Here is a 17,506-nt window from a genome sequence, read left to right on the forward strand (position 1 = left end):
TATTTATAGCATCTCTGCTATTTTCACTGGACCTCCCCTTTGTTACTCTAAAGTTCAGCTGGATTAGATACTGTCCTGCGTGTGTGTTTCATGTGTGCGTTTGTGTTTCCGCGTCGCCATGGTAACGGAGCAGAGTGCGTGGGTGAGGGCTGCATGTCCTTGTGTCAGAGCTTGTTTTTTCTCTAGGTTTTCCTTCCTGTGTTGCTGGGTGCAGCGGTGCAGGGTGCTGCGGTTTGTACCAGCCGTCTCCAAAGACTCTCCACTCATCCCAGCCTGACCAGCGGGCTGCTTTATAAACACACCAAACCAAATACTCAACAGTCCCAACACACACTGTAGATTTATAGCAGACAGTCCCCTCAGTTTGCAGGTATTTTTGAATGAAGTCTGATTCACAGTGAGCTTTATAAATGAAATGAAATGCATCTGAAATTAGACTGGATGATTTGGGTTTCTGCTACTGCACACAGATCTGCCCTGTAAATGTTGCATTCTGTGCTTATATGTTATATATTCTGGTGATTTAGGAGTCAAATCATTTCATTTGAGCAATAATGTGGCCTTCCTACCGCAGCCTGCCCCACAACTCATAAAGAGCCCCAGACTAGCTGCTTTTAACTATTACAGTTTTGATGCGGTTCAAAGTCTGTTGCTCTTTTTGGTCAACATGGCCATTAAAATGGAAGTCTTCTTCTTATCCACAGTATAAGCATAAACACATATTCCAACAGTATGAACATTAGCTAATTACGTTAGCTAGTCAGCTGTAGCACATAGAGATTTGCTGCTATTCCACTAGCTTCTGTTTCTCTCTCTTTCTGGAAAAATTTATGTTTCTATGGTTAAATAGATAAAAGGTATTCTAAATTTGATTTTGACTAAATAAAAAAAAAACATTAATTTGTCAGAAAATTGCTCGTCACAATTTCACCAAACCCAAAATGACATCTTCAAATTGCTGCTTTTTCCCACCCAACAGTCCAAAACCCACTGACTGACAAAGAAAAGCTTCCCTCATCAATCCTCACATTTAAGAAAGTGGAACCAGAAAATGTTGACCAAAATGATTAACTGATCATTTTACATTGACAATGAATGTAGTTTTCTCTCTTCTGGAGCAGACCCGTTTCATTTCAACTCTCTTGCCTGCAGATATAGACAACCTTGTTCAGTTTAGATATTAAATGGTGGTCCTTGTTCTTAAATACCACCGATAACAAAATGCTGTCTGTCCTTTGCTCATAAACGAGTCTCCAGCAAGGGGTTTGTTTACATGGCGTCTCTATGACACTGTCAGCTCAGCTGTCAATCAAAAGAGTACACTGGCCAGCCCACTCTGAGGCTTGGTGTGGTCTGTGATTGCTAACTTTTTCCACAATAGCTACAGTGCATCTTCTGCTTTTTCTGTTTGTTCTATTGCTATGAGAGGAGATCCCTTAAGCGCCGTCTGTCAACGGTGTTTCCTCTTTGGAATATGAGTGTTAATGCGCTGTGATTGATAAAAAACAGAGACAGGAGGTAGCTAATGCATCAAGGACCAGTGTCATATGGTTATGAATAAAATATAGCAGTGTCAAAGCTAACTAGGCCATTTCTCCTCCTCCCTGTTCAGAATCGGTGATGTCTCGCCTCACTTGTGGCGTGGTTGGACAGTAAGCTGATGCCAGGGTTATTGTTGTGTTTAGACCTGCTGTTGACTCTTTTCATTCATACATTCGCGTGTACACACAACTGCTGTCTTCTGTTGACGGCTGACGATTTGCTGCTACACACCAGTGACTCTGAGCCAGTCATGTTTGCAAAATGAAAATGTGGTTATGACTGACTTTGGTGAATCAGAAAAGCATTAATTGGTGTTTTTATGTTGCATAAAAGAGCATATCCTCATGCAGCTTGAATCATTAGCAACTATCATTGATATCATGAATTCACATCATTACGATCTGACGGGCCTGAAAGGGGCGGATGAGCCATTCCCCGAATGGTAAAGTGGGTAAAGTGAGCCGGCTTGGGTTTATATTCCACAATCAAGACTTATCAAGGCAATTTAGAGTGAATGACAACTTTTGAGACTTTGCTCGTCCGTGACAAGGCGGCTGATGAGAATCACTCCTGCTACTGCTGCATATGTATCACTGTATCTGGAGGTATGAAACTGGCAGGTGCCAAGTCTGATCCCTCACCTGCATAAAAACCTGTTTGGCGGAAATGATCAGCAATCTGCATTTCAAGTTGCCAGTTGCCTAGAAACTAAACCTGTTCCACGCAGGTGTCAAACATAGTAGTAAATATGTGGGATTTCACACCCCATATCTGAAGTCACTTTAAAAAAACTATTTAATAAGCTTTAATTTGACTAAAAATATTTTTAGGGGCAGGTTAAATTAAAAATACTATTCATAAGCTGACTTATTTTTTCAATTGAGCTTCCTGGCTTTGAATCTGGCAAACTGGGTATTATCCACATAGTAAATGTAATATGAATCGTTTTTTAAATGGTGTTTTGACTGCTATCCCTTTGGCAGTCACAATAACAAACAATTTCCCTGAACTAAGTAGATTATGTTATATTCTTCTGCATTAATATCCTATATTTCTCACAGTATTGATTTGTTTATGACAACCTAACGGAGAGAAATTGAGGCATTTAGGGCCAGTGAGTAAAGGCTGTGCGCTGGTGTTGTACATCAAATGTGAAGGCACAGCCTCTCTCCATAAGCCTGCTGCCAGTTATCCCCTCCATGCGTGTCATTTGAGCTGATGGGCTTGGCTCACTTGTCTCCTCTGCTAAGCGGCGCCAAATAGAGCAGAGGCAGCCAAAAAGACCCAAATGAAATAAGAGCTCTTTACATGTCCCTCTCCTTTCTATGCTGACAGTAGATGGCTAATTGAGCTCAGGGCTGTGGTGAGAATGGACATAGGGGAGTAAAAATCAAAGAGAGTCCTTCTGTATTAGGGTCTTTGTCAGTCATGCTCTACATCCTCCTTCTTCAGCATCTTTACCAGCATAAATCAAGTGGGGGCAGATGATGGAAGTATAAGCCTCTATTGAGCTCAGATAACTTTGAACTCGGGCACCATTTCATAAATTTGTACAATCAAATGTGATTTGGGGCTGTTAGCTTGTGCGTAACTAGTAGAACAATACTTTACTAGGAGGATCAACTAGCAAAAACATAGTTTGCATTTATAAAGAATGTGGTTGCGGTCTGATTTATTCATTTCACATTTCACCCTTATCCTCCTCCCAATCTGACAGCGCGGTTGAGGGAGGCCTCTGCAGCTCTATATCTCTCTGAATGTGAATCCTACGCCACAAACATTACTGAAGACGCCTTAACTTCCGCTTCACTGTGACTTTAATATTTTATTTGTGGAAGTATGGGTCTCAAAAAAAAAGAGAGACTTTTTAAGGTAGCTTTTAGCCATGGTGTTGCGCAATGGAAGAGGTTAGCTGAGTGGGTCCATCCTACTGTTTGCTGTCACATGCTTATAATTCATTCTTGTGATTTCATTCATCTTGTCTTTGAATTGATACCTATATCTCAGATTGGTGATTCAAATTGCTCTGGTTTTATGCTCATTAGTGGCAATTCTAGCATTTTGGGCTGGATTAAGAATCACCTTCCTACAAAGCTAGCCAGCTATCTAACTACACAGGAAATATAACAACAGAAAAAAAGCCACAGAAATGGTTGTTAAGGAGACTTCCTAGAAATCACTACCACTTTAAAATATAGCCAATTCCAACATATGAACACAATGTCTGAGTGAAGTGAAACAATATGCTGTAATACACTGGAAGATCTGTGCGTTTTGTTCTCGTTTAACGGCTGACTGAAAGTGCCAAGTATGCACCCGTTATTGTATCACTTCTTCATATTGTTGCCCACAGATAGTTCCAAAACTGGTAACAAAATGGCAAAAAGAATATAACAGCTGGTACTGCTCTCATTCTTTTTCTTCTCTTTCTCCTGCACATCATCAGAGACGACATGGGAGAGACCGTCCAGTACACCTGGGACCCCTAAGATGTCCCTCCGACACAAGAACTCCCTGCCAGCAGGTACTGCAATCTATCTCTCTCCATCTGAACTCTCTATCAGTTCAACTTCCTCAAGTTTTGTGGCCCAGGGCTGTGAATTCTCATAAAATTCCACAGTGGCACAAGACACCCGCTTATGCACACCAAACACACAGACACTTCCTGTGACTAATTTTATCTGTAGCCTCAACTGCAGAACTAAGGCCTCCTCTGTCTTTCTTTTGGCCCTGCTCTAAAGGCAGATAAACAGAGGGAGCCAGTAAGGTTTGTGAGGTGTTCAAATGGTGGAAGCAGCCCTCGTGCATTTGTATCACTTCTGTCACGGACAACTACTTAGTTTTGCCTCAAAACAAACTTTTAAATGGGAAAGTGTTTGCTCATGCTGGCTGTGTGAATGTGAATGACAAATTTCTTTTAAGCTCAGGAGACAGGAGACAACAATATTAACTGCTGCTACTAACCTTCCAACAACAGAACTAGAAACTAAAAAAGTAACTGAATGTCTGTGGGCAAGTCATTTAATTGTCACCTGACACACAAATCCTGGGTGGAATGGCTGGAATAATAAGTTAGTGTTGTGTGGCTCGGTCCGATCCACTTTGTTTCCCATTTACAGAGCCGGGGCAGTGTATCAACACTGGATAACGCCTTCTTTTAAATGGAGGTTTACTAAATTAAAGGACTAAATTAGAAAAGATTAAAATAGACTAGTTGTCATGTAGAGATTAGTTCTTTCTCATACACTTAGTAACTGCTGTTCTAATAATGTTACCATTAGACCAAATGACTAAATAAAGTTGGTTACTTTAACATAATTGGACATTTCCAACTCATTCTTATTTGTCTGAATATTGCCCATTCTGAAACACGTACTTCATACCTACATTTAAAAAGCATGGCAGTTAAGTTTAACTGACTATCTGTGCTCGCCCCTTTAAAGACATTTATCAAGCTACAGAAACAAAAAGACAGTTCAGCACTGGCTTGGTTTGACTTGTTACAACTGCAGACACCAAAGGACTAATGAAATTTCATTCTCTCTCTCTCTGTCTTGATCTTTTTCTCATTTCTCTCCAGTGAACGGATTTCACTCAAGTGGTAGTCCCTTGCATCATGTGGAGCATTCACACAACAGTCTGGTTAGGAAGAGCAGTACAGAGCCACAGGTAAAGCTGTCTGTTATTCCTATTCCTATACAACGGGAAATACATCCAATGCATCCCAGTACATTTGCTGAGTGAGCATAAACTCTGTCTTAAAGAGGGTACAGTTTCCATTGAGCCATTTTAATACTTCCTATTTTTTTATACATCACTGTCATTTCTCATGCACACACACTCATATAACCGCTTACATCAAACTAACAGGAGAATGCGAGAGAGAGCTGAGCAGAGCTTCATCGACAGAAGTCTAATTAAGTGAACACACCTGTGAGGGTGAACCATGGCGATTTGGCCTTCATTTGACGGTCATAGTGTAGAGAGACAGGAAACGGGACAGAGAGAGGTGGTGTGACATGCAACAAAGGTTGTTGAAAACATTTGAGATAATGTACACAGCTTAACAAAACATATTACATAGGTCTAGTTGTTTATAGACATTTTAATGTGAGCCGACTTGGGTTTATATACCTTTAAATGACTTATCGGATAAAAGCACAATTCAGTTGTTAGTGAAAACCATACTAAATTACACTGCTTTTTTGTTTCAAATCATGAAGTTAGTACTTTGGTTGCCAATCTGATCTGAAAATAGTGATCGATTCATCATAATTTCAGTGTCTCTCCACCTTATTTAGTAGGTTATTCAAGTTACTACGCACTAGCATTTACCAGCAGTCACATTTTTAGACTTTTATATCAGAATGAATGAAACCCACTGCCAGGTGAACTTCAGTTCTTCCAGTCAACAGTTTAGAGGCTCTAATAAACCTTAGAGCAAAGTTTCTTTTGACTAGGGCTAGGTTTTGGTACTTTACATTTTTTCTTACTTAACACCAAAAATGTACCAAAAACCTTAAAAGCTGCGATATTATAACATTAGTATTCAATTGCAGTCACGTTTCTGGCCAGCCAACAAATTCGGGTCAGGTATTCACTCTCTTTAGATGCTGAATGCTCCACTATGTTTACTAGCTAGTCACTAACTTTATCCGTCTGCTGTTTGGTGCTGGACAGGTAGCAGTAGCACACTCCATTTACAGCTGCCTGCTGCTCCTGAAAACAACAGTGAACCAAAACAGTAAAAACGCGCTATAAAAAGATGCTAAAATACTGTATGCAGTGCACATATTCCCCTTTCATATGCATGTAGACATTTAATCTATTGTAAATATAATTTCAAAAATTCAATACTCAGCCTTACACCTTATAGCATCTTTATGCGGTCATAAAAATAAATCATAGATAATACAAAGCTTGTGTTTGATAGCAATAATAATGATGCACGATGGAGTCTTCAAACCCCCACTCTCTTTTCGCCTCTCATCATTAATGGAGAGGCTGATGGCAGTTAGAGCAGATTAATCCCTCCTACAGTATCTGTTCCCTTGATCATAATTAACCAGGCAGTCAGGGTGCAGTTATACAGGATCCACCCACCACTTATTCACTCTGTCTCCTTGTTTCCCTCCTTTTCTGCATCTTACACTCGAGCACACACACCCAGCCATTCAAAAAATGTGAACACACTTTTGCTACTGGGGATTCAAGGTTCTGTTCTCTTGGATATATGTAATTTTTTGCATGAGAGGAAGTGTGAAACTCCCTATTTTACTACTTTATCTCAGTTTATATTTATACTTAGTTCCTAATTTCTGCTCCCTTCATACACTCTCACACTGTTGGTTCATCTCAGAACACTGGAAATTTCTCTATTCTAAGCTTAAGTGTTAGAAATCACACACGCATACATCCACACTCACACAAAGAGAGAGAAAGCCAACCATGCTTTGCTTTGCTCTGCAGAACTATCCTCCCTACTCTGCACAGCAACACACACTCTAACACACATACATACACACCAGCAGCAGCAGCAGAAGCGGAGTGAGCACCAGACAGACGCTAACAGCGCTCGCCAGGAAAACAACTGTGTTTGTGTGTGTGCGCGAGTGACAGTGTGTGTATGTTGAGCAGTCATGTCTGACACAGAGGACGGAGGTTTTGACGGAGCGTCCTTCTTCTCTCAGCAGAGCCCGGGATCAACGTCACCCACCAGGAAACAGAACAAGGAGACCACGGTCACGGTGAGTGGGGCAACTAACGGGAACTCTTAACGAACCATGAACTCACCCTGGCTCTCTACAGTAGCCCTGAAGGACCAGATTTGATACCAGCTTAAGTATTTTTCCCCCCAAGTTTGGAAATGACAGTATAGGGAAATGCAATTTCCAGAAGTGCAGATTGCCCTGGTGGGATTTCTTTTTCCAGATACATGTTTGCTGCATCACTTGTAATACAAATACATGAATACATGTATTTAACACATTGGGACAATATACAAACTAAATCTTTACTATATGAAAGCTGTAAATATGTTTAATTTCCTCCTCAGTGTTGCTCTGTCTATAGTTCATATCCATTCACTGCTGGTAGAAGTGTTTGGTGCTTGTTTTCAGTTGCTAGTGTACAGATACACAGTGACATCATTCTATCCAGCATCCAGATGATTTCTCCACTGTTGTCAGGCCGTCGCATCCTGTTGGGCCTCCATAAGTAGCTGCTGCTGTGACGTTATGGATTTCTCTTCTTTCTTTTTTTAACTATACATTTAAAACCACAAGCTTGAGATTGGGGGGGCGGCATGTCTCGGCTTCCATAGCAACCAGTGTGATGCTATTGATAAGCAGATGGTTATAAAAGGGAAACATGAGAGAAAGAGAGTTTAGGGGAGCTACATTTGGTACTATTAACTGCTGCTGATATTGTGTACAACACGGTCAATTATAACAGTGGAAGATTTGCTAATTGAAATTCTTAGTCATTTTTTAAACAATGGGTCCTTGATTTCAGGCAGAAGTAGACACAAACAGCTTCACATTTCTGCTGACGACTGTTGATTTAGCTAGTTTCAAAGGTAACTGTCGCTAACAGATTTTGATCAGCTTTATAGCTAACGTTAAATCTGTGAGTTGGTTTGAAACTGTCTCCAGCTGACTCTGGCTGAAACAAGAATGCGCCCTAAAAATAAGCTTTTGTGGCTACATATATGATATAATGCTAAAAAACAGGGCTAAAGTTATAGTACAGACAAAAAGTCATGGAGAAGCATTCTTGTAATGCAGGGTAGCTAGTTAGCAGTATCATAGCACAGTGACAAAAAAAGATGCTTACTATAGAAAAACATACTTGGGTAAACAACACAAAGGTTATATTTTGTTTGTTTGTGTTTTCAAATAATATTTTAGATTTTTACAAGATAATTGAATGTGAGAAGAGTTTTGCTAACATAACATAAGCTGAAATATAAACTTAAATCCAATAAAGAGCAGGACAGAGCTGCTAATGTTAGCTTAAACACTGACACAGTAGCATTCACTACCAGCTACCATGCAGTGGATGTTTCAGTCCTGAACGAGATTCTTTCTAATATAACTCAAAAAATGTTAGCAAAAAAGTTAGCTAATGACATGAGAACTCTGTGCCTTGTGACATATCGCTAGGCTACTATTGTGAGAAGTAAGCTAGTTACCTGGACATGCTAACGTTTGCATCCCAAATTATAGCAGATAAACACACTGTAGCACATTTGTTGCCAGTTCCCTCTCGTGTTTTTGGTTTTTGAAAGGCAAATAACAGACACCACCCTCCCAACTCTTTGGATACTGAATATCTTTTATTTTGCACTCCGCTTCAACATGCCAAAATCCAAAAGCTTGGCAGGCCTGCTGTGCCTAGTGACGAGCTAATATAGGACATTCACTGTTTGGAGGAGGGGTTAAATGAATGGTCAGTTGATCAAGGTCACCAAAGGTCAGGGAAGAAAGTGCTAGAAGCAGTGTGTGGGCGTGAATGCAAACAAACTAAGCCCTTCACTAGTGCCTGTTGGAAGTAGCCTTGCCCTCATCTTCACCAAAAGAAGCGGGGGTCACTTTAAAGCCCTGCTAACTGTCAACCTCTGGACCTCGGCAGTGATTGAATAGAGAGCCACTCCCTCAAACAAATTATAAGCTTCATAAGCCAAGATAAGGTTGAATTAGAGGCCTTTTTCTTCTTCTTGCATCTGAATATTGGCTCTGGAAAAGTCATCAGCAGAACCACATTTGTCGATTTGCTCTGAATTGCAAGGCTTTGGCATTAGACAAGGGTGCACTCTGGTGCCACTGAAGTTTTTAAAATAGAACCAGTGCATCCTCGCTGCAGGCTGTTTACCTCCCGAGGTTAATTGGAACGCATATGAGAGAAGATAAAGCTGCTTTTGTTTGCCCTGGAGTCTTTGCCAAACCTGGGGTCTGTTTGTATCCCAAGGCATGTTTCTTTTGAGATGTGTGTTCTCTTACTTTTCCCTTTTGTGTCTTTATTTCTTTTCTTCTTCCCTTGTCATGAAAAAAGTTTTTGTTCTGCTAAATCTGGAAGTGACGACTTGTCAAACCCTGACCTTGTGCCGTTGTATCCAAAGCAGCTGTGATGTCTGAGAACTGTAGTGTCTGCTTTTCATAAAGGTGGTTGTCTTCTACCTCCCCTACCACCCTAAAGGTTTAAAGGAAAAATATAAAAGCACTTTGCCAAGCCCCTGAGCACAGAAAGTACTAGAGCGACATGCATTGCGTACTGTCCTGTTGAGTTATACCCAGTGCAGAACCAAGCAGCTCACAGCAGGGAGCCCCTGCAGCCAGCAGATCCTACAGCACTGCAGCTGGGAGACAATTAACTGCACTAAGATAATTAAAGGCAATCTTTGGGAATCCATTTCACTGATTGCTCTGGGCCAAAGTAGAAGTTCTGAGTGTTGTGGTAGAGCGCTCAACGATGAATCCCAAAAAGGCTGATAACCACAAAGGCTCTGTATTGACAATAGTGTCCCCAAGGACGGGGCGAATAGAGAAACGTGAATGAACAATGCTGGGTCGATCTGATTGTCTTCTTTACTTTGGTGTGTTCTCGGAGCTGCTGAGAAGAGAGTGTTGCCAAAGCAACAGAGTGCAGACTACCTTGAATACCAGAGCAGAAGTGTGTGTGTGTGTGTGTGTGTGTGTGTGTGTGTGTGTGTGTGTGTGTGTGTGTGTGAGAGTGAGTATACTTCTATAAACTGTAACACATGGAGCACTAATAATGCTGCTGTACACTACAGTGGCATCAAAGCGAAGTTGTCTGTCATGATTCTATAAACTGCCCCATTAAACTGCCCTCCCTGTGGGGCTTTTTCTCTCTCTCCCGCTCTCTCTCCCTCTCTCTCTCTCTCTCTCTCTCTTAGATTAACTGTGTGACGTTCCCGTCTCTTGCATGCATGCCGGAGCAACAGCTGCTGAAGCCAAACGAATGGAGCTACTGTGACTACTTCTGGGTAAATTCATCTCAATGTTTAAGAGGTTGTACATTTGTTGTCTGCTGCCCCATTGCACAAACTGACTGTAATTTATCTGAAGGGGTAGATAAAGTACAATACCGTAACGACAAAAACTTGCAACTCTTCTTCTCAAGCAACTTGACGTCATACACTTACTGCTGGAAGCATAAGATTCCAGTTTTATTAGTTTCTCGGATGATATTAATTTAGGAATTGTCTAAAAAGGTATATATTGTTTTATCTTTCAAAAAGAATCCAAATGATTTTTGACTGTACATCCATTGTTATGGTGCAAACAGGAGCTCCCAGTGTAGTATGAAATGTAGCTTAACTTTTCATTGTTTCAGGTATCTCACAATTTTAACAAATATAAGCTAAAAACACAAATAGTTTCCACAATCTACTACGGTTCTACGTTTTCACTGTGCAGCTAGGCTAGTTGATCAGAAATCTAATCAGAAGTCAATTTTTACATCCCCCTATATATATCCCAATGCAAATCCGCTCCTGTTGTGGCACTCCAACAATGCCACAAAAGTTGACTTTGTGAAATTACCTTGTTTAACTGCCTTGCTCTTGCAGCGAACTGTGCAATACATCTATGGATTTTCACCCACATCCTCCAACACCACCTAACTGAACTCCTGTTTCCAGGATAACTGAAATACTTGCTTGTCCTCATACTCAAAAACTTAACCTGACACGCCTTTTTCTCATGACTGCTCAAAAGTTCTGCACATGTGCATCTCAACAGAGATGAGAAGGAAGCGAGGCTCACTCCTTAGCTACTTCCATCATCAGATGGATCGCCATCAAATAAGTGAATAAAAACTGAGCAGAAGCAGCATTGGGTTTAAAACTACTAAGATTTTTTATGTAAAAAACGTACTGTTTAGTTTATGCCCTGTATTCGCACAAGAGCTCTCCAAACCAAGAGAAAGAGACCTAAACAGAGGAAAGTGGAAGAAGGAAAAAGATCTAGATGAGGCCATTTTTGAAAAAAAGCAATCAAAGAAAGAAACTTGATCCTTTCAAAAAAATGATTGTGCCTCTGTTGACATCACCGCTCTCCCCACTAAATCACTAAATGAACATCCCAGAGAACAAAAACAACACCGGATCCTTTTCATCTTTCACCGTGACTCCATATTTATCTCATACTGGCTGTGCTGCACGCTGGGAATCAGCATTGGCTTTAATAAGATCCACCAGACATTACTGTAGGATAATACATTACATGGAGCTGGCTGGAGCGCCGTGAGCCAGCAGGCCTCTGCTGCAATGTTAGGACATCTTCCGCCCCTGCAGTGTAATCTCTACCAGGTGTGGTGTGTGGAGCTAACACTCTGTAGTCATACACACAGAGGTGACAGTGGAAAGAAAGAATGAGTCGGGAAAGTGGACACCAGAGTCACACATTGGATGAGCTTTGTAATCAGTTTGTTTACATGCACTTAAGTTATACATTTACTGTTGCTTTTCTGCATTTATCAGATTTTTAAAAACATCATCTTAACAAAAAAACAAACATATTTAGCATCAGAGAAATTCGATTGGAATAGCTTTAATTATGAGATTTGAATTCAGGAGATGGGACGGCAGTGCAGAGGGATGCAATTAAAGATCATTACTCGTAACTGAGCATCCTCGCATTCAGTCATTTAAATAAAACTGCTCCTGACAAAAAGTAGTCCTAGGATTCTTCATGAGTCATTTTATAAGTATAATTGAAATGCACTTATATTGTACGGTAAAATTTAAAAGTAGAATAAGTTAATCTTGATCTACCTGGGGGGCAGCAGGACATGTTGAAACCATGACATATATCACCTAATAAAGTTGTTATGGCTAACGTGGCAAAGAATGTTCAGACATTGAGCATTAGCATTCATTTTGCATTGCATTTCTTTTCACTCTCCTTTTGGTTTTTCTCTCCACAAACTCTTGCTCCACCAAATGCTATGTTCACTAACTAGTCGCTAACATTAGTAAATTATTTGCTGGAAGGCAGGTAGTGTAAAGTTGGTTCATCAGAAAAAACACCTTGGTGCTATCTAGCCTACGTTTCCAGTAGTTTTGAGCAGAACCAATGTAATCTAGGATGTGTCATCAACAGAGGGTGCAACATGTAGAATATGCCTGCTTTGGTTCTGAAGGAAAACCTGCAACTTTTTGCTTCCAGCTGGGAACCAATTTTCAGGGGCTCTAAACTTATTTATTTTTGGTCAAAATACTCTGAATGGTCCAAGACTAGGTGCACAAACGACTGAACTAAATCAGTGAAGTTGTGGGCTGATCTGAAAGAAGCTAAAACACTCCATAGAGCTGAATACTAAAATTATATTAAAAATTCTGTGTATGTTTATCACTGCAAGTAAGACATCACATTACACTTACATGGAATGAATGATGCCGATCCTTTAACCAATAAATTAATTGTTTCAATTTGTCAATAATGAATTGTATACAAAGTAATTAATTTTTTTCTTGTTAATACATTATTCACTCAAGCTAACTACACCATATCCATATCAGAGGACTGATTGTCTCTCTGTATTTAAGGGGGCATGCAGAAGGCAACGTGTTTCTTTGAGCTGGAAGGTGTGATGTTCTTATGTTGGTTGCTAAGTGTTTGTTTGTTCAATACGTCTCTCGTGTGCTTGCCGTGTTTACCTCGTAGACTGATAAGAAGGATCCCCAGGGCAACGGCTGCATCACAGGATTTGAGGTTTTGCTGCAGAAACAGCTGAAGGGGAAACAGATGCAGAAAGAGATGGCCGAGTTCATCCGAGAGAGGTATTGGCTTTTTCATCAGCCCATTTGCCCTTTTTGTTTTTTCATCCTCAGGTTACCATGATAACCATACAGTTGTCAACAAACCATTTCCCCTTTTTTGTGCTCATTCATGTACATCACTGTCTTGCACAACGCAGGAAACACACATGAAAAAAGTCATGTTGCGTAAAGACTGTGTGGTAATGAAACTCTCTACTTCCCTCTCAGGATAAAGATAGAAGAGGAGTACGCCAAGAATCTCTCCAAGCTCTCCCAGATCCCTCTAGCAAGCCAGGAAGAAGGGTGAGTGACCTTCCTGCTTGAAGGGTTTTCAGGAGAAAGACAAACCCCCTCTCATCGTAGAGTGGCTTGTTACACACATGGCTGCAACATTAAAAGAAAAAAACATATCTGTCATCACTTGGAAAAGAAGTCTTTCCACTATGCAGCCACTTTGGGGATGAAGAGGCTGTAAATTATGTGTTTTTTTTCTTCCTTCACATTGTATTTTGTAATAATATTAATGTGACACTTATTGCAGCATAGAAGGCACATTTCTTTCCAGTGAGGTCAAAGGTCATGGCCGACAGCCATGAAGCTGGTAGAGAGTCAGTATCAGATGACAATCTGGGAAAATATACAAATGGCTAAATAGAAACATTGCTTTGAGATAATGAGAGTAATGCAATACATGAGTGTGCATATTAGCTGAGTAATCATAAGAGACACTTTATTTGTCATTGTAGGCATACATTAATCACTATAATCAGTTAGTTGACGGACAGAAAATTATTGATTTAGTAATTTATCAAGCATGAATTGATTCCAGCTTCTCCTTATCTGTGTTTCATATTGTTGTAAATGGAATATCTTTGGGTTTTTGATGTTTGGACAAAAAAAGGAACTCAAATATATTTTGCATATGTTATGCTTTTGTGCTCTTGGAACTTCTTCTCATTTTTCAACTTTTTGTGACCTAAACAAAAATCTGAAAACATAGTTGAAAGATTTATCAATTATAGAAACAGTTGACAATGTTAGTTGCCTTCCTAGAGCAAGTATACAACCACAGGTACATTTAAAGTGATGCTGTCTAGTTGTCAAACATTTTGTAACGGTAGCACAACTGGAGGAGAGTCATAAAGTCAGTCAAGTGGCTGAATAATGTCAGTTACACACAAAGTGGGGACAATACAATTACTTGTGAATTTCTGAAGGAAATAAAAGATACTAGGAGATTTTGCTGATGTTCACAACATAGATTTATTTAAAAGAAAATAATCAAGTTAAAAAGGCTCCAGTAAGTCTTGGGGTCAGATGTGCTTTATTATGTCCAGTTGTCCCTTGGGGCCATGTGTCTGCAGAACCTTCACAACTGCTATGAATGGAGCTACTTTGAAAAATGTCGTACTCGGGTTGTTCATCTTGATCTTCATGTTATTGTTAACGTCGTAGCTGGCTGCTGTAATGTTAGGCTAGCTGTAGCTTGTGCTTTTTTGATGCTACATCAACAAGCTCTTTGGTTACTATGAGCAGTAGCTTGATTAGGCTCCCAGTCTGCATTAATCACTGGTTTTGTAGAATTTAAAACTTTACTGTGTCTTTGTCTGACTCTGTTCATGTTCTCTTTGTGTTGGGCAAACATTAGTGCAATGTTACTAACAGAGAAAAACAGGCAGTCAAGAGCACAAACAGATAAACTAACTTGTGCCATGTAGTGTCGGGGGTGTTTCCAGGCTTTTTTGACTGGGGTGGCACAAGAGGGGCACTGAAATATGCAGGGCTAGCATGAAGTGTGTGTCTCAGCTTTCCATTCATTCCCAATTTATGCAATTCCAACACTGTTTAGGCACCCCAGTACGCTGAAATATTCAAATACAGCAGGCAAAAATATCACATTTATACCACATGCAAAAAACTGCATGATTTCAGCCTAAAAACTGCATAGGATTAGCATAATATCTGCAAAGGGGAGATTCATGGGTACCAATACAACCCATTTTCATTTGGAGGTCAGAGAGAAAATGGCCATGCCAGGTTTTTCATCTCGTAACCCCAGGCCCCCCCTCTGGAAACGCCCCTTGGTAGTGTGCCTGGGTGATAAATTCTAGTTAGGACTACCCTGAATTGCATATAGAACCTGATTTGGAGAAGGCTGGTATTAATAAAGAGTTTGCTAACATTGTGTGTGTAACATTGAGTGTAACAACGTGCACTTGAGTGTGTTCTATCATGAATTCAACTTTTAATTTCTTAAAATTTCTTATTTTGTCCTTTCGAAGTTACATAATCTAGCTTCATAGTCTGTTCTGAGTGATCCTGGTTGGTGTAAATAAACACTAATGTCGAATTAGTCGGCCAATTAGCCAGTCGGGCAGACAGCTCCTCGGTGAGCTCGCCAGTCAACTAGCCAACCAGGCGAGACATCCTGGTGTGAGTCTGGGTCTGGAGTCCCTGTCAGTGATGCTGTGAAACAGTATGGCCTTCCTGTAAATCACTAGATGCTTTGATCTCTGTCCTGCAGCATACTTCAGCTATTAAGCGAGAGCAGAGGAGCGGAGGGGAGGGAGGAGAGGAGGTACAGAAGTAAAGGAAGTGGGGGCTGAGAGTGAGGATGAGGGCAATGAGATTTGTGGAGGCAGACTTTTAGTTGTGTGTGTTGGGGGTTGTAGGGGTAAAGGGAGTGAAGGGAAACCCTGCAGGGAGAAAATAGTTTGCAGCCACTCCTCTTTTCTCCAGTTTGACAGCAGAGGGAATATCATGCTGAGGGCAGGCCTTTGTCTGATTCTCCGAGGGGACACAGGAACATGGAAAGTAAACTGAGCGGAAACTGAGAGGGGCACGGCCTGCTAAAGACACCCACAAAGAGAAGAAGCTGTGATTTGTACGGACGCCGCCTACGGCATCGTTATTAAACTCATCTTTATTAAGAGATTCCACAAGGAAGCATTGACAGTGCATAGCAACTTGACAAAATGTCACTCCAGCATCACGAGCTCTATCATAGCTTTGAAAAAGAACAGTTTCAAGAGGCCAAGTGATATATTGAAGGCATAATGAATCCTAGACTCCTAAAAAAAGAGTATAGACTCATACAAAAATAGTCCTTCTCAATCATCCAGGAACAGGACTCCTTCCTGCAGGGTTGTGTGGAGGTGTGGGTGTTTTTATTTATGCTTTAGAACGTAACCGCTGTGGAACAATCAAAAAAATAATGTTTAATTTCTTTAATTCAGCGGTTTGATCTCGCTAACGTTGCTCCCTCTCTTCATTCACTCTCTCGCTTGCTGGACCGCTCCTCTCGCTCTCTCTCTTTTGCTCATTGAGCTGAGGAGGAGGGGCTGACTTTGAATGGTGTGTTCACAAACAGAAACCGACAAATCAAACTGATTATGCCTCTAAACTTACCTGCCAATCATTTTTAAATTAAGTTGAGTCCGAATAAACAGAAATCATGCAGTTTGGAGCGAGTGGGAAGTGCCTTACCAAACGGAATTTTTGCCACATTGTGCCAAATGTAGTTTGGTGGTACTTAACATAAGTCTTGCCAGGTCGATTGATAATCTACACATATTAAATCCAAGTTAAAATGTGATGTTAGTTGCTTAATCATTGCTGTCACTATTCATAATTTTACAAGCTAACTGAATATATTGCAACAGCTTGTTGGTGTGGTGAAAACTGCTTTTATTTAATGATTTGTAAATTTCCACTTAGTAAAAACATAATGTTAAGTGTTCTGAGATGCAAGACTAGCCTATATGACTTTTGAAAAGGAGATAACAAATGTAAAAGTGGATTTAGGAGCAATAAAACACATGGTCTGGTATGACCAGGTGCTTATTATGGCTAATGATACCTTTCTAACTCTTAACTAGGCTACTGTGGTGATACATTCTGAATCCAGCAAAAGTTACATCGGCTCCCTTTAACCTCATAGAAATGATTAGTGTGTACACTTTATTTCACATTATAAACATTAATATCCGACCGAGAAAGTGGGCAAACTCTGTGGGGCTAATGAGTCAGCTGGAAAAGAGGGTTTAGCTGGGCTTAGCCTCCCCTGCACTGTTTACATGCATATAAGATAACCCCTCTTCATATTAGCATGGTAATAGAGGGTAGAGTGGGATGGAATTGTCCCATATAGAATCCAGATTATGCCAGCCAGCTCAGGCTGCC

At 40.5% G+C, this 17,506-nt stretch overlaps 1 protein-coding gene across 2 annotated transcripts in view; it reads left to right on the plus strand.

Moving 5' to 3' along the window:
* Positions 1 to 17,506, plus strand: part of gas7b (growth arrest-specific 7b) — a 60,823-nt gene that overhangs the window by 28,781 nt on the left and 14,536 nt on the right. The window contains exons 3-8 of one of the 2 annotated variants that reach the window (XM_051416602.1): positions 3,989 to 4,066; positions 5,123 to 5,211; positions 7,233 to 7,289; positions 10,457 to 10,546; positions 13,230 to 13,345; positions 13,553 to 13,627. In XM_051416602.1, the coding sequence (XP_051272562.1) occupies positions 3,989 to 4,066; positions 5,123 to 5,211; positions 7,233 to 7,289; positions 10,457 to 10,546; positions 13,230 to 13,345; positions 13,553 to 13,627 (505 nt within the window). The remainder of the gene's footprint in view (positions 1 to 3,988; positions 4,067 to 5,122; positions 5,212 to 7,232; positions 7,290 to 10,456; positions 10,547 to 13,229; positions 13,346 to 13,552; positions 13,628 to 17,506) is intronic. The other variant, XM_051416603.1, reaches the window with a different exon arrangement.

The sequence above is a fragment of the Dicentrarchus labrax genome, unplaced genomic scaffold (assembly GCF_905237075.1).
Source record: "Dicentrarchus labrax unplaced genomic scaffold, dlabrax2021, whole genome shotgun sequence".
Taxonomy (NCBI): Eukaryota; Metazoa; Chordata; class Actinopteri; family Moronidae; genus Dicentrarchus; species Dicentrarchus labrax.